Source organism: Panicum hallii, chromosome 4 (genome assembly GCF_002211085.1).
Source record: "Panicum hallii strain FIL2 chromosome 4, PHallii_v3.1, whole genome shotgun sequence".
NCBI classification, from domain to species: domain Eukaryota; kingdom Viridiplantae; phylum Streptophyta; class Magnoliopsida; order Poales; family Poaceae; genus Panicum; species Panicum hallii.
In genome coordinates, this window is record NC_038045.1 from 5,201,552 (window position 1) to 5,222,462 (window position 20,911).

Consider the following 20,911-nt stretch of genomic DNA (forward strand, 5'->3'; position numbering starts at 1 on the left):
TGCTTCTTCTCGTCATCATTGATATCCTCTGGTGCATAACGAGACAACTCCGTGAACTTATGAAGATACTCCGTCACATTCATACCACCTTGACGAAGCTTTCTGAACTCATCCCTCTTGAGCTTCATGACACTGCTGGGAATGTGATGTTCTCTGAAGCTCTTGACAAAATCAGCCCATACCATCTCGTTAGCGTTTTCATTTATTTCCCGATAACTCTGCCACCAAGCAAGGGCTGGTCCCCTTAACTGTTGTACTGCGAGCAAAACTTTGTCTCTGTCATCTGCATGAACCACCTCGAGCTTCATTTCAATCTCTCGCAGCCAATCATCTGCCTCAATAGGGTTATCAGATCCTCCAAACTTAGGTGGCTGCAAGCGGTTGAAATCTGCAATTCTGCTGCCATTGCCATGATGCATTGCAGGTCTATTGTTGCCAGGATTGCCTTGAGCTTGAGCTGTGAGAGTCGTCACAAGAACTTGAAGGAGTTGGTTCTGCTGCTGCAGTATGGCTGCCAGATCTATGGGTGCTGGGGCACGGGGAGGTGGCGGTGGTGGGTGTCCATTTCCTGGTGCTCCTGGGGCTACGTTCAAAGGGGCCTGGTTTCTCGGGTTGACTTCGTCACCGTCTTCCTGAGCATGGAGTCCCTGGACTCGACTCGAACGACGGGACATCTGCGGTCAAGAAGGGATAAGGTACGATTAGGTGGCTCTCCTAATTTATTACTAGGGTAGCTTTGCATATATATATATATATATATATATATATAATAGCACACAACACAAACAAATCATTCAAGCACCAAGCATTCATTCAAACAAGCAGGGGTACATGACATGACGGATTACAATAACGCGGCTCGACTTTTAAGGGTCGGCCGGAACGACTCGACTACTGGACCCTACAACACGGTCCTCGGGGTCACTGTTTCCGGGATCTCGGGGAGACGCGGGAGGCGTGGGCGGCACTGATTCGCAAATCCTCCTGCGCGGTTGGGACAAAGGGTACAGTGGGATCCCCTCCAGGATTGGTGGCTCCGCGGCGGTCCCGGGATGGCGTTCCTTGCGCTTGGCACGGTCCACTAGGTAAACACCCCTAAGGAGTTGACTGTGGCGATCTGCCTGTTCCCTAAGGTTATCTTCAGCCACAGCGAGGCGGCTTTCAGCTTCAGCCGCTCGGGCTTCTGCCTGAGCTAAGGCCAGCTTAGCCTTATGCCAACGGGACTCCGCTCCCTCAGCACGCTGGATTAAATCTCTCACACGCTGATGCAGTTGGTCGCACAAATCGTCGAGGCTAAGCAAATAGCCAGACATAGCGACAACTGTGGGGTTCTTCTCTGTCCCTGCGGGACTTTCCAGGTTGCGGATCCTCGCTGCCCAAGCTGGACGGCTACGATCCAACGGTGGGAAGTACTTCATGGGCGTGGAACCCAAGTGCCATTCGAACATCTGGCACAGGTACCGCAGTGCCTTGCGAGCTGCAAGTTGAATGGTGTCAGGCATACGGGCTCCAGTGGCGGTGATGCTCCAGGGTTGCATTTCCAAGTATTTATCACTGGCGCCAATATGGACGGTGACCTCACAGCTTTCGGTGCCATGCTCCATGAACTCGCGACCCGCATACTCCGGTCGTTCCGGAATACCCAGTCGCACCGTGGCAGCATAAAGCACCCTGGGAAATCCATCTTCGTTGATGCAGTAGGTGGTGGTCCAGTCATCCGCCATCTAACTTACAAAGGTAGGGTTAGCATAATAAGGATAAAGTTTTAAGGACTAATAGGGTCTCATAGATTGACCATCCTAGGGCTCCTACGGTCATCGTTACTACCGGTTCGTGTCCTACAGCCAAGCATGGCTCTGATACCACTTGAAACGCCCCGGCCTAAACAACCGGAGCTAAACATGTATTTAAACACCAGAAAACAGTCTCTGGTGAAAATACATTACACAAGTGGTGCCACAGTCATACATAGCCTTATTTAATACGTTCGATTACAATGATAATGTAAACTAGAAATACAATAGTTGCGATGATAAACGCAAGGGTAAACTCTTCATCGGACATGGGGGCTTCTACCACAACGGCACCACTCCAGACTTGGGTATAGGGCACGAACTACTCGCCTTCCTCAGGCACGAAATCAGGATCCTCTGCAACAAGTCATAAACGGGTGAGTACAAAAGTACTCAGCAAGTTCCACCTCACCCTACGGGAGGGGAATGACATGCACGATGCACATTAAGCACAAAGTATTAGTAATGCAACTTATAGTATGCAACTCTTCCCGACACAACCCACATTAGGTAGCTCACTAGTTGTCAGGACCACACCGTAGCCTGTCCATTCCGTGGACACGGACCATTCGAATGGATTCTACACTCTGCAGAGGTCGTACACTGTACCCACAAGCTCGACTGCCCGAACGGACAACCGACATAACCGACACCCAGCCGTGGTCACGCCCCAGCCCGGCCGCACAACCCTCGGGCCCTGACCCCAATGGTCTATACCCGTGAACCATCCCTGCGACCGTCAGGCTAACCAGTGGGATTAGGCTAAGTCCGGCCCATAACGGAACCTGTGGTCGTACTAAAGTAAGCTAGGTGAGATGTCAAAACAACTCGGTCCTTATGGTTCACCAGGGCAGCAACCATTCCTCAACATGTCAACTCGAGCCTACCTCCACGGTAGCACTCACCTGCCAGTCTACCACCACGGTAGCGCCGGCTCCAGCATACCCAGCTGCCCTAGCCTCAACCAAATCTCTTCATATCCTAGTCTCAACTCTGGATATGCATAACTACTCACATGCATGTATGAGCACACTCAATCACTCAAGCATCGGTATATGTAATCGATCCTAAACCAGGACTACAACTAGACGTCCTCACATGGATGCAACCGCTCACGTAGGGGTCAATGAAACTTGCCTTCGCTTACGTACGCGTCGGCGACGGCGGCGGCTTCCTGCTCGCGGTACGGGTCTTCCGGCTCCGGCGCGCTGTACTGGCCTTCGTACTCCTTGGCCGGCTCCTCCTCGGTCACTCCGTGATCTACGGCGGAAACGGCGCAACCGGCAAACAACACAAGCAAGCTATAAAATAAGCTCAAATGGAGATGAAAATAGAAGAAATAGATAGTACATGATTTGAGGAGAGGGTCAACTGTTGGAGCTTCGTCTCGTGAGTGAATTGGGCTCGGGAGAAGTGGTTTAGCTAGCAAAGTGAAGCGGCTCGGTGTGTTAGGGCTGATGGTGGAGCTCATCACGGCCTCGCTCCTTTTATAGGCGGGGAGAGGCAGCGGCGTCGCACAGGGACGGGCGACGGCGTGGGCTGCGGCAGCTCGCCGACAGCTCCCACAGTGGCAGCACTGAAGACGCGAGCGTCGAGGCGGCAAAGCCGGCGAGGACGCTGCAGCGGCGTGGGCAAGGTGGGGACGCGGAGGTGGGCGGCACGGCGCGGTGCCGGCGGCAGTGCGCGGTCCCGTCGTGGGGCCGGTGTGTCGCGCGTGCGCGAGCGAAAGCGAGCACGGGTGGGGACGGCAGGGAGGTGCGTCGGCTTCCTTTTTAAATGAGGTGAGGCGGTTCGCGCGGCGGAAAAATATCTCGGCCGGCGCTGTGTGCGACGACCCTGATTTATGGCGAGGTGGAGCCTACCAACAGATGAATCACAACCTATATACTAAGTACTCCAGCTTAACCAGGAGACTAACACGTACCTTATTGGAGCGACAAAGTCACGAAGGAACGCACAACCTTAAGTGGCTAGTCCAACACTAAGCTTACCACAACTTATGTAACTTGCTCATAGGTGGATGGCAAAAGAAAGGAGGGGTCCTATTTATAGATCAAGGGGGATGGTGTTGCTAGTGAAGATAAAGAAAGAACCGGAGAAGGAAAACATAGGGGAAAGGGAAATCGAATTCCCCAAGGACTTATGCGCAATTTCAGAAAACTGCAGGGGCTCATCTGTAAGGCAAAATTTCCCATCAATCCAAAACTCAAATGAAGAAATGCCCAACACGAAAGTTGAAGAGTTTTTCGAACTCTACAACATTGCTTTAGGGCTCAAATTCAAAAACTCAAAACTTATGTTTTTACACATGAATTTTTGGAACAAAAGTCGGATTTGAATTGCTTTTGTCCTAAAGAGTAAAACTTTATAAAATTCAGGACCTAAATGCAAGCATTTATGACACGTCATGATGACGGGATAGACTCGTCATAAATGTTGGATAGACATGTCATTATGACGGGATAGGCTTGTCATAATGGTTGGATAGACATGTCATTATGACGGGATAGGCTTGTCATAATGGTTGGATAGACATGACTTGCATTTTTACACTTTAGTCCTAGGTAGATTTAAAAGTTACTTTTGTAAATCAAATATTTGCATAAAAGTACTTGTACTTTTATAAAATTACGCAAACACCCTTACTTTGCATTTCTTTCAATAGTGATGAAAACTGGGATGTTACAGGCGCGCACGTGGGCACGGGTGGACGCGCGCGCGTGGGCACGGGTGGACGCGCGCGCGTGGGCACGGGTGGACGCGCGCGCGTGGGCACGGGCAGGGCGCATGCGCGGCGCACAGGGCCGGCGCACGGCCGTGCGGTGCTCGGGAGCAGGGGAAGGAGGGAGGAACAGGGAGAAGAGGAGGAAAGGAAGGAAAAGGAGAAAAGGGAAAAGAAGAGAAAGGGGAGAAAGGAAAAGAGAAGGGGGGGGAAAAAAGAGAAAAGAAAAAGAAGGGGAGGAAAAGAAAAATAGAGACAATGGAAAAAAATAACGCGTGCCGGCGCGATTCGCGCGCGCGACGCACGCGTGCAGCGCGAAGAGAACGGCGAGGGGGAAAAAGGAAAACGCGTCGGGGCCAATCGCGGCGGCGGCCACGGCCGGTCGGCCACGCGCGTACGTCGACTGCGCGCTGCGCGAGAAGAACAGCATCGCGCCGGCGCTGATCGCGGAAAGCGGTCGCGCGTAAGCGGTGCGAGATGTGACGACGGTCAAGTCCGCTGTTGGACAGGAAGGGTTAGGGTTAGGGTTTCGACGACGAGTGGTTTTTTTTTAATTGAAACACTTTAGCGCGCGATTTAATTCGGTAAAATTTCAGGGCGTCACAAACCTACCCCACTTAAATGAATCTCGTCCTCGAGATTCGGCTGTCTCTTAAACAGATGGGGAAACTCCTTCTTTAGCGCCTCTTCACGTTCCCAGGTTGCTTCTTCTATTCCGTGTCTACTCCATTGAACTCTGCATATCCGTACCTCGGAGTTTCTTGTCCTTCTAGTGACAGTGTCCAGAATTTTGACCGGTACTTCCTGGTATCGCAGATCCGGTTGTAGGTCTATTGTTTCCACTGGCACGTGTTCATCTTCGGGTATTCTCAAGCATCTCCTTAATTGTGAGATGTGAAACACTGGATGTATATCCGACATTTCTTCTGGTAACTCTAGTCGGTATGCTACTGCTCCGACTCTCTTTAGAACCCGTTATGGTCCAATGTATCGAGGGGCCAATTTTCCTTGTACTTGAAATCTTCACGTTCCTCGAATGGGTGAGACCTTGAGATAAACAAAATCTCCTGGGTTGAAACTTATTTCCCGCCTCTTCTTGTCTGCGTAGCTCTTTTGTCGCGACTGGGCTGCCCTCAATTTCTCGCGGATCTCCGCTACTTTTTCTTCTGCTTCTTTTATAAGTGCAGGTCCTACTAGTGCACGTTCTCCAACCTCCGACCACATCAAGGGAGTTTTGCACTTTCTTCCATAGAGGGCTTCGAATGGCGACATGCCCAAGCTGGCTTGGTAGCTATTGTTGTACGAGAATTCTGCATAAGGTAGGCTCTGCTCCCAATCATTTCCATAGGTCAGGACGCATGCTCTCAGCATATCTTCCATGACCTGATTTACTCTTTCGGTCTGACCATCCGTCTGTGGGTGGTATGCGGAGCTAAAATCCAACTTAGTGCCCATGGCTTTATGCAGGCTTTTCCAAAATCTAGAGGTGAATTGGGTTCCTCTATCCGAGACAATTCTGCTGGGCACTCCATGTAACTTTACTATGTTCTCCACGTAAAGCTTTGCCAGCTTTTCTCCGCCATAAGTGGTTCGTACGGGTATGAAATGAGCCAATTTAGTGAGTCGGTCCACTATTACCCATATGGAATCGTGTCCCTTCTGTGTTCTGGGTAGGCCTACTACGAAGTCCATTCCTATTTCATCCCATTTCCAGACCGGGATAGGCAAGGGTTGCAATAATCCTGCCGGCTTTTGATGTTCGGCCTTGATCCTTTGGCAGGTATCACAATGAGCCACGAATCGTGCAATATCCGCCTTCATTCCATTCCACCAATATTTTTGCTTTATGTCCATATACATTTTGGTGGATCCCGGGTGGATGGAGTAGGCCGAGTTATGGGCTTCGTCCATGATTAATTGCCGGAAATCCCCATCCTGGGGGACACAAATCCTATCCTCGTACCATAACGTTCCCTTATCGTCCACTCTGAAACCCGGTGCTTTGTTTTCTCCAGTTTGTTTGCAAATCATTACTAACTCTCGATCCGATCCTTGAGCCTCTCTGATCCTATCCTCTAGTGTTGATCGGACGTTCAGCACTTGGCTGGAATCTCGAGGAACAATGTGCACATTTAATCGTGCCATTTCCTCGCGTAGATTGTCATCCTTGGGTCCATAGGATTTCCGGCTTAAGGCGTCGGCTACAACATTTGCCTTTCCGGGGTGGTAATGGATCTCTAAATTGTAGTCCTTAACCAACTCCAACCATCTCCTCTGCCTTAGGTTCAAATCCGGTTGGGTGAAGATATATTTCAAACTCTTATGGTCGGTGTAAATCTCACACTTATTTCTAATCAAATAATGTCTCCAAATCTTAAGGGCATGCACTACGGCTGCTAATTCCAAATCATGGGTCGGATAATTCTGCTCATGAGTCCTGAGTTGGCGGGAAGCATATGCAACGACTTTTCCGTCTTGCATCAGTACACACCCTAATCCTTGTCGGGATGCGTCACAGTAAATGACAAAGTCCCGATGAATATCCGGTAGGGTCAGCACTGGGGCGGTTGTCAACCTTTGTTTCAATTCTTGAAAACTTCTTTCACAAGACTCCGTCCAGGCGAGCTTCTTCTCCTTCTTAAGAAGTTCCGTCATGGGTCGGGCTATCTTGGAGAATCCCTCAATAAATCTCCGATAGTATCCGGCTAATCCAAGAAAACTCCTGATTTCACTAACGTTGGTCGGCCGCTGCCAGTTAGAGACCGCTTCGACCTTTTCTGGGTCCACGGCTACGCCTTCCGCGGTCAGAATGTGACCAAGGAAAGCTACTCTCTCCAGCCAGAATTCACACTTGCTGAATTTAGCATATAGCTTATGCATCCTCAGCTTTTCCAATACTACCCGCAGGTGTTGCTCATGTTCCTGAATACTCTTAGAGTAGACAAGTATGTCGTCGATAAATACTACGACAAACTTATCTAGCTCGTCCATGAACACCTTATTCATGAGGTTCATAAAATAGGCAGGGGCGTTGGTTAGTCCAAAGGACATTACGGTGAACTCAAACTGCCCGTAACGGGTGACAAAAGCTGTCTTGGGGATATCGTTTTCCCTAATCTTGAGCTGAAAATACCCTGACCTTAGATCGATCTTAGAGAAGTACTTGGCTCCTTTTAGCTGATCGAACAGGTCATCGATCCTGGGGAGGGGGTACTTATTCTTAATGGTAACCTCGTTCAGGGCTCGGTAATCTACACACAACCTCATACTCCCATCTTTCTTCTTGACAAACAGCACTGGGGCTCCCCATGGCGATGAGCTTGGTCTAATGAAGCCAATTCGTTGCAGTTCTTCTAGTTGCTTCTTTAATTCTGTTAACTCAGAGGCCGCCATCCTATAGGGTCTCTTGGCTATAGGGGATGTTCCGGAGATAAGGTCTATGACGAACTCTATATCTCTGTCCGGCGGCATACCGGGAAGCTCTTCGGGGAATACATCCGGGTACTCGTTTACTACCGGGACTCCTTCTAAGGTCTTGGCTTCCAGGCTAAACACCATTGGGTCGAACTTACTATCCCAGGTATGGCAAATCACTTGTACTCCTTCGGAGTTTGTTAGGTGTACCACTTTGTTGGTACAGCCTATGAGACCATTGTGCCGGCTTAACCAGTCCATTCCAAGAATCACGTCTATTCCCCCAGACTTAAGTACTACCAAATCTGCTAGAAAGTCTACCCCACTTAAATTGATCCTTACCCGTGGACAACCTAATTGACAATTGATGTCGCCTCCAGGCGTCCGGGTTAATAGGGGTGTTTTTAGTAGTACTGTAGGTATTTTGTGTTTCTCCACATAGCTCGAGGATATAAACGAGTGCGATGCTCCAGAATCGAATAGTACTGTTGCCAGAGCTGAGTTGACTAGGTACTCACCGAGCACTACGCCTTGAGCCTCTTGAGCCTCCTGCGCATCGATGTGATTGACGCGGGCTCGTCCAATTGTTTGCTGCTTCATTTGCTGGCCGTTGTCGCTGTTGCGGATGGGCACTCGGTTGGCACCGGTCAGGGCTGGTCTGGGCCCATTCACCGTGTTGGAGAAGGCTGATGTAGCCGGCTTGTTCTTGGCATAAGGGCAATTGGCGATGAAATGCCCTGTTTCACGGCAGTTGAAACAGGCCCTAACATTGTTGTTGTCGGAGGCAACCAGGCTTGTGTTGCTCTGCGGGGCCCTCATGGTATTCTGACTCTTAGGCTGTGCTTCAGGGGCCCGTGATCCTGTCACTTGGGACTGAGTCCTATACTGCATTGGGGCCTGAGATCTTGGTGCAGTGTAGTTGGAGTTTCTCGGCTTTTGGAAGCGGTCCTGCTGGCGGGCCTTACTTTCCAGGAATTTGCGTTTGTTATCCTTCCTCTCTTCGGCTTTGGCCCTTTCCGTGAGGATAGCCTTGTTCATCAGGGTGTTGAAGTCCGGATAGATCTGGGGGGTAAGCAAGGTTCGGAGTTCTGGGCTTAATCCCTTCTTGAACATATCTTGCTTCTTATCGTCGTCGTTCACTTCCTCCGGCGCGTATCGGGCCAATTCTATAAACCGGTGGGTGTACTCTTCCACTGTCATACTTCCTTGTTGTAGCGCGCGGAATTCATCCGCCTTGCGCTTCATGGTGGCCGAAGGGATGTGGTAGCGGCGGAACTCCCTTACGAATTCTCCCCAGGTGATGGTAGAGGCATCTTCGGCTGCGGTACAATAGTTTTCCCACCAGGATAATGCTGTTCCGGTGAGCTGGTGGGCTGCTAGAAGGACTTTGTCTCGGTCCTGGCACTCGAATGGTTCGAGTTTCCTCTGAATCACTCGCAACCAGTCGTCTGCATCCAACGGGTTGCAGGATCCGGCAAAGGTGGGCGGCTTGGTCCTTAGAAAGGCTGTCAGCTTGTCGTTCATATTCTACCCTCGTGGCTGCCGGTTAATGAGGGCATTCGCCAGTGTTTCCACAATGAGGGTCTGGTTATGGATTATCTGCGCCAAGTCTCCGAGGGGTGGGGGTGGTGGTAGTTGTTCTCCTTCTTGACTTCCTCCTCGGTTCTGGCTTACTTCTTGTTCTGCCTGGGGAGGGTTTTGTCCAGCAGGCTGTGCTCCAGCACCAGCGGCTGCGGGGTTCCGGCTACGGGAGGCCCTTGCGACGCTTCGGGGAGCCATCTGTTGATTGGGTAGAGTGGGGTTACTATTATGTGATGTTTAAGTTGTTTTAATTCGTATATAAGGCAGGACCTACCTTCTGCCAATATTTATATAACAAGCAGCACACAACAAACCAGTACACAACATCACAAACAACAAGCACAAACAAATTTATTACTGCAAGGGGGTACAGCTTGGGGTAAGGCTAGGTCTCGTACTACTCATCCAGGATCCGGCACGACTTAAACAAAAGCGGCTGGGGACACATTACTAGGGTGGCGTCGGTCATTTTACTCGCAGGGCAGGCCTTCTTCTGGGGCGGAAAGCGTGAGTGATCCTCGTTCGCCGTCCTCTGGGTTTCCATCTGGCAAGGGTTGTGCTGCAGCACCCACTTTGATGGCGGCAGCGGAACTTTCAGGGTTCTCGGGTGGGGCTTGTGTGTTTCCAAAAAGGGGTCCCCATCCTATGATGGGCGTCCCGAGTAAAACATGGTCCTCTCCAATTGCCGGGACAGGTGTTCCACTTCGGGTCCAATCTTGCATACGCCGGTCTCGGGCTTGCCTGAGGCTCTCTTGGGCGACTGCTTCGCTACTGACCGCGGCTGCGGCTCTCGCCTCGGCGTGGGCGGCTCGGATCTGCTGTACCCTCACTGCGAGCTCTGCTTGCTCGGCTCGATGGGTCTGCTCCCTTAGAAGGTTGGCTTGCTCATCAAAGAGTTGGTCCAGGGCGGCTAGGTAAGTAGCCACTTGGTACAGGGGGCCTTCTTCGTGGCGACGTCGTTCCAGGTTTCTCATGCGCGCTTCCCAGACTGGGGTTCTGATGGCCGGCGGGAAGAACTTGGCTGGCGTGGGGGCGAGGTGTTCTTCAAAAATCCGGCACAAATAACGGAGTGCTTTTCTGATGGCCAAGGGGTAGGTGTCTTGGTGTCTAAACCCTGTGGCGGTCGCTCGCCAAGGCTGGATGTCGGGGTAGCGGTTGCTCCTGGCGATGACCAGGATCACCCTGCAGCGGAGGGTACCATGGTGCTCGTACTCTCGGCTGTAGTACCTCGGGCGTTCTGTAACGCCAAGGTCCTCCAGGGTGTTGATTAAGAGGCCGGGAAAGCCAGGTGCTGCTTGGCAATCGCCCTGGGTCCATCCTTCCTCAGCCATCTGAAACATGAACAGGGTAAACAATTTTGCATAGGTACAACGAGGGAGTAGATAACATTTATTATTGCAACATGGGGGGTACAGTTTCCGGGGCTACGTGGCTTATTAGGGTAGAGTTCTAGTTCAGAGTGCTAATCCTATCACGGGGATTCTTCCTCGGTCCTGATAGAGCGCTTCTTTATTGGAAGGAACCGATCCATCTCGTTTTCAGTCTGAGTACCCTTATCCCAATGGGTTTCCATGGGTTCTTGCGGCTGTCGCGACGCAGCATGGCGGGGAGGGCGTCGAGCTCCGCTCGTGGGGCTGTGCCGGCACAGGACGGTGGCGGTGTGTGGCAGCGGCGGGCGGCGCGTCGGGGCAGGTGCGACAGCAGCGGGCGGCGCGGCGTCGCGGGGTCGGGCGCGCGCGTTCAAGCGTCGGGCGGCGTGGCGGTCGGCACGGCACGCGGTGCACGCGCAGGCGCGCGCGTGGGCACGGGTGGACCCGCGCGCGTGGGCACGGGCAGGGCGCGTGCGCGGCGCACAGGGCCGGCGCACGGCCGTGCGGTGCTCGGGAGCAGGGGAAGGAGGGAGGAACAGGGAGAAGAGGAGGAAAGGAAGGAAAAGGAGAAAAGGGAAAAGAAGAGAAAGGGGAGAAAGGAAAAGAGAAGGGGGAAAAAAAGAGAAAAGAAAAGGAAGGGGAGGAAAAGAAAAATAGAGACAATGGAAAAAAATAACGCGTGCCGGCGCGATTCGCGCGCGCGACGCACGCGTGCAGCGCGAAGAGAACGGCGAGGGGGAAAAAGGAAAACGCGTCGGCGCCAATCGCGGCGGCGGCCACGGCCGGTCGGCCACGCGCGTACGTCGACTGCGCGCTGCGCGAGAAGAACAGCATCGCGCCGGCGCTGATCGCGGAAAGCGGTTGCGCGTAAGCGGTGCGAGATGTGACGGCGGTCAAGTCCGCTGTTGGACAGGAAGGGTTAGGGTTAGGGTTTCGACGACGAGTGGTTTTTTTTTTAATTGAAACACTTTAGCGCGCGATTTAATTCGGTAAAATTTCAGGGCGTCACACTATCGAGGAGAAGTTGATTCAACATCGGTTGAGATGGTTTGGACATGTACAACGGAGGCCTCCCGAGGCGCCGGTGCGTAGTGGAGTTTTAAAGGGGGGCGATAATGTAAGGAGAGGTAGAGGTAGATCTAGACTAACTTGAGACGAGACGGTTAAGAGTGACCTTAAGGAGTGGAATATCGCTAAGGAATTAGCTATGGATAGGAGCGCTTGGAGATTAGCAATTAACATACCTGAACTGTGACCTTTGTTACTTTTTGTTTAACCCCTAACTCTTCTTTGGCTTGTACCCTTTTTGTGTTTCTTATTCTTGTTTTCTGTGGGTTTCATCTCTAGCCTACCCCAACTTGCTTGGGATAAAAGGCTAAGTTGTTGTTGTTATTGTTAGTACTTCTAATTGATATTCAAATATCGGATGTGATAGGATTAAATTTTACTCCGGAGAATCCAAATAGCCCCTTGCATGGATGAACCTGGATGCCTGTGAGTCTGAAACAAACACCCAGCGCCAAGAAGTCTAGTTCAGATGCTAGAGTGTGCTTGATTGGTGAAGTAGGAGCACAAGGGGCAGAATTGCCAAAGCCTGGCCCATGCCAGTTACAACAGCACCGACAAGGTGCGCAAAGTTTAAGAGCATTTGTTTGTATCTCTTATATCTTAAGTTCTTAACTATTGATTTTGCCACGCAAACGGTCCTTATTTATTCCGATCATAGTAAGATCTCTCTTTGTTTGTACAAGCGGCTAACTCCTATCAATGAGCCCTTCTCATCTTTTTCACCAACTAAATTGCTATAGATTGTCGAGAGGAACTGGCCACAAATCTTTCACTTCGCAAAGCTAACCAAGCTGCAACACAAGTCCGCGTCCATGAGTGAATCGTTCTCTCGTTGATTCCTGTCTCAACGTCTCAACTTGTGGCTCTAATCGAGCCACCTGTAGCTAGTTTATCATACAGTCATACTCATTGCGTTGATTGGACTGTCGTTATGTGACGAGTTTCCACCTAACCAAACTCATCAACTATAATACTCCTACAGCCAACACATCAATCCTACTAGGGGTACTGGTGTGACACCTGAGACCAGGGGCGGATCTGGAGGGACTAAGGGGCTCATACCTCCTCAAGATCAATGTATATCCTCTAAGCTCTCTCTCCTTTTTTAGGAAGAAAGAATGAAGAAGAAAAGAAGGGGAGAAAAAAGAAGAGAAGGGGCTGATGAGCCCCTATTCATGTATTGGCTGGATTTGCCACTGCATGAGAGGAGTTGCTAGTCTCTTTCTCCTTCATCTTTTCTTCTTTAGCATAAAAACAGGCTGATGGTGACAGAAAGATAAGTCTATCGCAATTAGAGATCCCAACGATTCTACAAGGTGTACTCATTGGCGACTTGGATGCTAAGAATCGCAACAGGAGAAGATTTTATTTGCAGAAGGGGGCAGAAATTGTGCAAGAAATAGCGATTTTTGTTTGTTCCAGGGTCCCTCATCTCAGAAGCTGTCGATCAGTAGCAGCCTGTGCCCCGGAGTGCCAAATTTCCGCTCTTCATTGCTTGGCGCCCTGACCTTTCAAGATGCAGAAAGATTCAGCACAAGAGGGTGTGCCTCTTGGCCCCAACAGAAGGCAAGAACACATGAACAGTCTTTCAGTACTCTGTATTGTGCAAGGTGTTGTATTTCTGATACAATATTTGAGACCTCAATGGTTTTGCAATGCACTTTCAGGAACATCACCGGTAACTAAGGAATTTTGCTACTTCCCGAATAAATGAAATGATGGTAACATGGGAACTGTACCCATCATATACTTCTTATTCGTGACATCCACATTTGAAACATTTTGATTAAACACGGACATTGGTACAACTTTACATTATTGTGGAAGGAAACCTTTTCCGAGCCATACTCTCTTCTCCACTAATACAAGCACATCGAATACACATATATTGCAAGCGACTCAACTGGGCACTGAGCCGATCTGTGTACAGAAAACCACACAACTACAAGCATCCAATTCTTTCAAGTGGCTGGATTCTCAGGTGTGAACAAAGAGATCATATCCCTTCATGCATGCAACTGCATCAGCGTCTTTCTTCATAGAATCTGAATTTTGCAATATGAATCTGCGCTTCCTGCATCGACGACAACTCTCCTTTTAAGCATGAAGTTTAGGCCACCTCCTTCTTACGGAAGATGTTCATCGCGTCACTGTATAAGGCAACAGAATTTGAGAGAACAGCAAGCACGATCATGGTCACAGCAAGGATCTTGTCACGCTTGGTAGCAATTCCATAAGAATCCCTGCAAAAATTAAGTCATGTTATTACGTTTTATGTAAAATGCATAGGGTAGGCAATATACACAAGAATAAACATTTAGTTACCTAAGTATGACCATGGCAGGAAAGATGAAACCGATAAGGACAGCAGCTGTGGCGCCAGTAAACTGGAATGCATCCCAGATGCTTGGTATAAGAATTGCAGCAAGATAAATTACTGTGAGGAGAGAGATGGTGATGATCGCAAATCTCTTATTGTCACGAGAAATGTGCCTTGATGTGGGGAAGAGCAATCCATCCAAGTTGAGCCGAAGGGCAAAGAAGACAATGGGAAAGACAAGCATGACATGTGCAGCATAGCTCACTCGCACTATATCATCAAAGACTGAGCTGAACGGGATGCCAAGATTTGCATCAAAGTTGGCAAGCACGTCATCCAGTGTGCCCTCACCAAATAGGAGATATGCAAAGAAGCTTGTGGCAATGTAAACACTGGAGCACAGGACCAGAGATGTTCGCACGATTGGTTTGATCTGTGTTCTGTCTTCAAGTTCATTGTCAATGCTGTGAACTGTGGAATCATGAAAGGATGAATTTAGAATCTGAATATTTGAAGAATCAGAAAGTATATGTGCAATGGTAGTGCATACCGTTATAGTGGCAGATGTAGGCAGTAACAAGAACAGGGACAGCTGTAAAAAGATTCCAGATAGAATTAAGACCATCTAATTCTGGAAAAAGTTTGGGCATTGCTACAGTTCCATTGAAGAGCTTGATGATAGCAATTCCAGCAGTAATTACAACAAAAACCACTGCCAGGGCAACTGATAGCGCAGATGTGTACCTCAATGAATCTGCAGGAAATGACAAGATTTATTTTAATAAGATGCAGCTTAACAGGAAATATGTTGAAGGATATTTTTCCCAACATGCAAACATGTACACATACCCAAACGCTTAAAGCTCACCAGTGGAGCAAACACCAGAAGAGCTGTAGCAAGAAGAACAATAGGACGGGAATTCCACAAATGAGCTCCAAACCAGCCCTCCAATATACCACGATGATGAACGCCAGCTGACGTTGTTCCAGACAATACATCACCTATCAAAAGTTTAAGAACCGGTGTTAATCGAGGTTCATTGCATATAAAGTTGTTCATTTTAAGGAGCAAGGTGTTATTAAACAGGAAGATTTCCTTCTTTCTCTTTTTTAACAGGAGAGAAACTATTGTCACGAAGTCGTGACTAAGTTTCTTGAATTAACCAGAAAGCAATATACTAAGGAAACCCATATCTAAAAGTTGTGATACGAATTTGAAAGTACGTTATATCTGAAATTTTAAGCAAAAATTGGAATTATATGGGGCTACAGAGGCATGCTCGAAAAGAATTGTGTCATTGTCTCAGATAAAAAGGACTACTAAGTATACCTGGAGAACTACATTTCTCATACCTAGTCATTTCATCTGTACATCTCAAAATGTTCAAAAGTAAGATTAGAAGGCAGAATGCTGAGTTTAAGAGTACCAATGATTATCATGTAGACAATTAGCACACCGACGTTGTTTACAATGACGGATGCCTGCAGTGCAATTCTCCCCCACTGCCCAAAAACCTCACCCATCAGCCACCCATATGATGTAATCTTGCCCTGGTGGCTGCACCTGACAAGCATGTCGATGGATGCCTCTGTGAGCAGTGCCACAATGATGATCATCAGAATTCCTGGGATGATTCCCAGCATCTTGATACTTGCTGGAAGGGCCATAATTCCAGCCCCAACTATAGTGGTCGACAGATTGAAAACTGCCCCCGAGAATGAAGCACCGTTGAACTCATGAAACCCGTCGTCCTCCTCCACCTTGACCGGAAGAAGTGGCGTGGTCTCATCTCTTATTTCCTTACGCGCTGATTGTTGGTTCCCGTTTGATGATCCATCTCCGATCCCCATTTTTTATCTCTCACTCCCTGGATGGGAAATATTTCCAGTCAGCAATTCAGTGCAATAGATTACTGATTTAGATGACCATTTATATTTCATATTTTTTACTCAAATATTTCCTATAATGAAATCTATCTTGCTTTGAGTTGGGACGCTCAGTTTTCATTTCCATTTCTTACATTATTTAGAAATAAAAAATTACCTTAAGAGATGTGCAGTTTAGATAAATCAATACAGATCCATTGAGAAAAAGAAATGATAGCAACTCTTCAGTTCTAGTTAAGAGTATGCAGACGAAATTAGCTTCCTAAAACAAAAGGAAAGAAGAGAATCGAAGTCCTAATCAACGAGGTGATAGTACTAGATACCAAGGAAGTAGGCCAGTTAAGACATGCCCCAAATTCCAATATTTCCAACAAAATTCACACCACAAACAACTTGGAGACAATCCACCATTGCAACTAGCAAATACATTCGTGATTAGCCTAAAATCGCTGCACTCGGACGGAACCATACAAGAGAAATAAGAACAGCCTTCATCTACCAAAATTCACCTCAGATGAACCCAGTACAGTACAATCACAAAAGACACAAGGAAATGGACTCTCCCATAATCCAATCCGAGCAAGAACCATCGGCTCCTCACCACGAACTCTACGCAAAGAAGATGTAAAGAGAGAAAGGCCAAACCTTGCCACAGCTCAGCTCTCTGAATTATGAGATCCCTTCTGGATCTGAAGCCAAACAACGAACCACTGATACTGAACCAGAGCCGAGCAGGGAGCCGAGCAGGCAGGATTTGTGGGAGACCTCTCTCTCCCCCTGTCTCCGGTCTCCGCAGCCCAAGCTGCAGGACCCGTCGCTTTATAGCGGAAACGCAGAGCTGCATCCAGGCGATGCAATCAAACACCAGCCAAACAATGGATCCAACCAAACCCCGTCGCTGTCCACGCGCTACAGTTCTCCCCCCTGCCCGAGGTGATCCCCCCCCCCCCCCCCCCGCGCGTCGATGGCGACGCAAGAGCTGACTGGCCTGGCCCCCCTCTCTTGGAACTTGGAATCTTGCGGGGGACGAGGTGGCGTCAGGCGATTGGATCGGCTGGCTTGCAGCTCCGCTTCTCCCTGACCGCGTCGCTTGCTTGCCGTCTCGCTCTTCGCTCTCGCGCACAGTTTCTCGCGTGCAGTGTGGCTGCTGCTGCGAGTTTGCGACGGCTGCTGGGTCTTGGACTACGCAAACGCCTCCTGAAGACGTATTTCAAGTTTACGTAAACGCGGCAGGAAGACGTATTGCTGAGGCGCTTCGAAGGCGGAGACGTCTGACCGCGTCCGCCGTCCGCGTGACGGCGTGAGGAGTTGGCAGGCCCAGCACCAACTCGAGGCGGGGACGCCACGCCTCACACGGCGACGGCCGCACCACCATCCCCCATCCGTTCCCCTCCACGCCGCCGCGCCGCCGCCGCTGCCGCCTCCCATGGCGGACTTCGGCGACGAGCTCTTCCTCGACGTCGGCGACGACGGGTTCGGCGACCTCTCCTACGTCACGTTCTCCCAGTCCATCGAGGAGGATCTCGCCTGCCCACGCAACCTCCTCTCCCCGGGCTTCGACCTGGGAACCCTAACCCCCACCCCGGGCTCCCCCTTCTCCTTCGACTCCGACCCCGACCTCCGCGGCCTCTCCCCCTCGCGGCCCCGCTCCCCGCCCTTCTGGGACTGCCTCGAGGACGAGCTCGCCGACCACGGCTTCGAGTGGGAGGAGATCGCCGACGCTGCCCCCGGCGTCGGCGGCAGGGCTGCAGCTGTTGGTGATGGTGGTGGAGGGGGAGGGCGAGGACTAGAAGTCGATGTCGACGCGGACGTCTTCGGGTTCCTCGACGAGCGGGAGTTGCTGGGCGCGATGGAGGGGATCGACAGCGGGGACGACGACTCGATCTTCTCCCACGAGCCGCCATTCGACTTCGGCGACGGCGACGCGGAGCTCGACGGCATCTTCCGGAGCGGCGTCGGGTGGGAGCTGCTCCCGGTGCCGCTGGACGAGGACGACTTCGAGGTGCTGCCGGGGCACCTCGCGGACGCGGCGGCGGGCGGGGCCCCGCCGGCGGCGCGCGCGGCGGTGGAGCGGCTCCAGGTGGTGGCCGTCCGGGGGGAGGAGGCCGCGCAGGGGTGCGCCGTGTGCAAGGACGGGCTCGCGCAGGGGGAGCTCGCCACTCGGCTGCCCTGCGGGCATTTCTACCACGGGGTGTGCATTGGGCCATGGCTTGCCATACGGAACTCGTGCCCAGTGTGCCGGTACGAGCTGCCCACTGACGACCCTGAGTACGAGCGGCGAAGGGCGAGGCGCCGTTCCACTGGTGGCTCGACGGCGCAGTTGGGTGCCCCGATGCAAATTTGAACTAGGGCGACTTGGTGGTATGTGTTGGATGCAATTCCATTGTTTCACGGAAGTGAGAAACCTCACTAATTGGGTGCATGCCAATAGAACAGTACTTCTATGGTCTTCAGTTTTTTCAGGATTTAGTTGTTGTGCTTGGGAGTAGGTAAGAACAATTGTGGTAGCATTTGTACATATGTCTTGTTGCTTCAATAATATAGCAAACTCTCTCTCATTGTTGTTTCAGAGAATTGTTAGTAGATTGGATGCAATTCCATTATTTCACAGAAGTGAGAAACCTCACTAATTGGGTGCATGCCAATAGAACCATATTTCTATGGTCTTCAAAATTTTCATGATTTAGTTGTTGTGCTTGGGAGTTGGTAAGAACAATTGTTGTAGCATTTGTACATGTCTTGTTGCTTCAATAATATAGCAAACTTTTTCTCATTGATGTTTCAGAGAATTGTTATTAGAATGTTTACTAGTGTTTGCATGCTCAACAAGTGGTGTCTGTCATAATATCAGAATAAACATCATATCTGCTTGTTTTATGTGCGCGAGGTTTCAATTTAGCCATGCCTATCTGTTGGCTTCATCTGACATTACAGTGTATTAAGCTAAAGGTTTGCATAGACTATTATTTATATTTTTTATGTAGTTATTTGCTTATGCGAACTTGTCTGCCCCACTATAAGTAGTACAATTCTCCAACTAGCATAAGCAGGCCCGTCAATGAGCAAGTGCAAGGTGGGCGAGCGCAGAGGGGCCCCCACCCTGCAAGTGGCCCTATTTTCTTGCCACAAAGCAGTAGCTTCATTAGGTTTTACTCTGGAATTACAAGTTAATTAGGTCCACGTGCATTAACTTGGCCATTCACCTGCCCCTCTCTCTAGGCTGCTGTCACATGCATTCTTGGGTGGATATTTGATGCAGCTATACTACAATTGCTAACATGTTTTCATTTACGGCAGGTGCAACTGGATCTTGCTAGCAGTTCGATTGCTTAAAACTGCATATAGATTATATACACGGACTCTTCCAAGCCGAGTCCATGTATATAATCTATATGCAGTTTAAGAGTCCGTGTATATAATCTATATGCAGTTTTAAGCAATCGAACTGCTAGCAAGATCCAGTTGCACTTGGGACGAGACGGTTAAGAGAGACCTTAAGGAGTGGAATATCGCTAAGGAATTAGCTATGGATAGGAGCGCTTAGAGATTAGCAATTAACGTACCTGAACCTTGACCTTTGTTACTTTTTGTTTAACCCCTAACTCTTTCTTTGTCTTGTGCCCTTTTTGTGTTTCTTATTCTTGTTTTCTGTGGGTTTCATCTCTAGCCTACCCCAACTTGCTTGGGACAAAAGGCTAAGTTGTTGTTGTTGTTGTCTTCCCAAGCCAGAACTTATCTAGATCAATTTCTTTGGATCAAATACTATTTCACAAATAGGTTAGGACCAATGACTTAATGAGAATATAATAATTAGTGTCCGCTAAATTGAGGTCCAGAAAATATTCTATTGCTATGATTTTCTCAAATATTTCTCTTTATCTATAAGCACTAACCGCATATGATATTTATACTGGTAGGAAACATCTATCGATGGTATGACTTTCTTTTTGCAAATATTCATATAGTAATATTGTAGTTGAATATTACTTTGACCTCTTATATTGAGGGTGTAATTTTTCAGTTTAGCATAATCCTAATTGATGTATTGAAATTTGAACATTTGGTTTACCCTCTAAAAAGTTGAAACCGTTTTACAAGTGCTTTGAAAGGCAAGTAGGCAAATGAAGCATGCGATCACTGCTTAGAAGTAGATGATTGTTCAGAAATTTAAAAGGGTACATTTGGTTTATGTATTTTCTGTACTTGGTTACAGCTAGATCAACCTGCAGGAACACGCTGGAATAAAAACAGTGTTGCAAGAATAAAAGATGGGTTCTCTTATGCTTATTCAGGAAAATAACGAGAGGCATAACATTTTTTGTATTAAAATGTACTCAGTGCTTACTCAGAATCTGCATTGTGGTGAATAGCTCTTAAGAAACCTTGGTCAGCAGCTAAATTATTCTGATGATCCTGATACAAATGGTGGCCTGCTGACTATTTCAATAGTTTTGGCTTTTGGATTGCCTTCGTGTGTGCCCTTTTCTGGAGTACTACTATGTAACTGTCCATGCTGTTCAGTAATCTGAGCCCACCGACTGTTCAGACAATTAACAGATGACCATATCAGGTCAAATGACTTAATAACACTGGTTATGGCAGCACTGTTTAGCAGTAGATGGTTGTTTTGAAATGTAAAATAGGCCTTGCAAAATGGCCTCTTGATTTTCAACTGTCATTGACTTCAGCATGCTCTGCAACTAGCATGTAATGCAATGTTCTTCACAAAGGGTAACTGTTAGGTTAGATTAACCTG

General features: G+C 49.1%; 2 protein-coding genes across 2 annotated transcripts; one reads left to right on the forward strand and one right to left on the reverse strand.

Annotated features, from left to right (window-relative positions):
- Window positions 1-13,655: 13,655 nt before the first annotated feature.
- Window positions 13,656-17,046, reverse strand: LOC112888932 (amino acid transporter AVT6A-like). The gene is made up of 6 exons (XM_025955334.1): window positions 16,801-17,046; window positions 15,696-16,136; window positions 15,118-15,270; window positions 14,819-15,022; window positions 14,274-14,739; window positions 13,656-14,191 (listed from the first exon to the last, which is right to left on the reverse strand). The coding sequence occupies exons 2-6, from the start codon at window positions 16,117-16,119 to the stop codon at window positions 14,059-14,061; spliced, it is 1,380 nt and encodes a 459-aa protein (XP_025811119.1). The 5' UTR covers window positions 16,120-16,136; window positions 16,801-17,046; the 3' UTR covers window positions 13,656-14,058.
- Window positions 17,047-17,455: 409 nt separating this feature from the next.
- On the forward strand, window positions 17,456-19,933 carry LOC112888933. The gene is made up of 3 exons (XM_025955335.1): window positions 17,456-18,516; window positions 19,453-19,515; window positions 19,871-19,933. Exon 1 carries the CDS (start codon window positions 17,582-17,584, stop codon window positions 18,497-18,499), a length of 918 nt encoding a protein of 305 aa, XP_025811120.1. The 5' UTR covers window positions 17,456-17,581; the 3' UTR covers window positions 18,500-18,516; window positions 19,453-19,515; window positions 19,871-19,933.
- The last annotated feature ends 978 nt before the right edge of the window (window positions 19,934-20,911 follow it).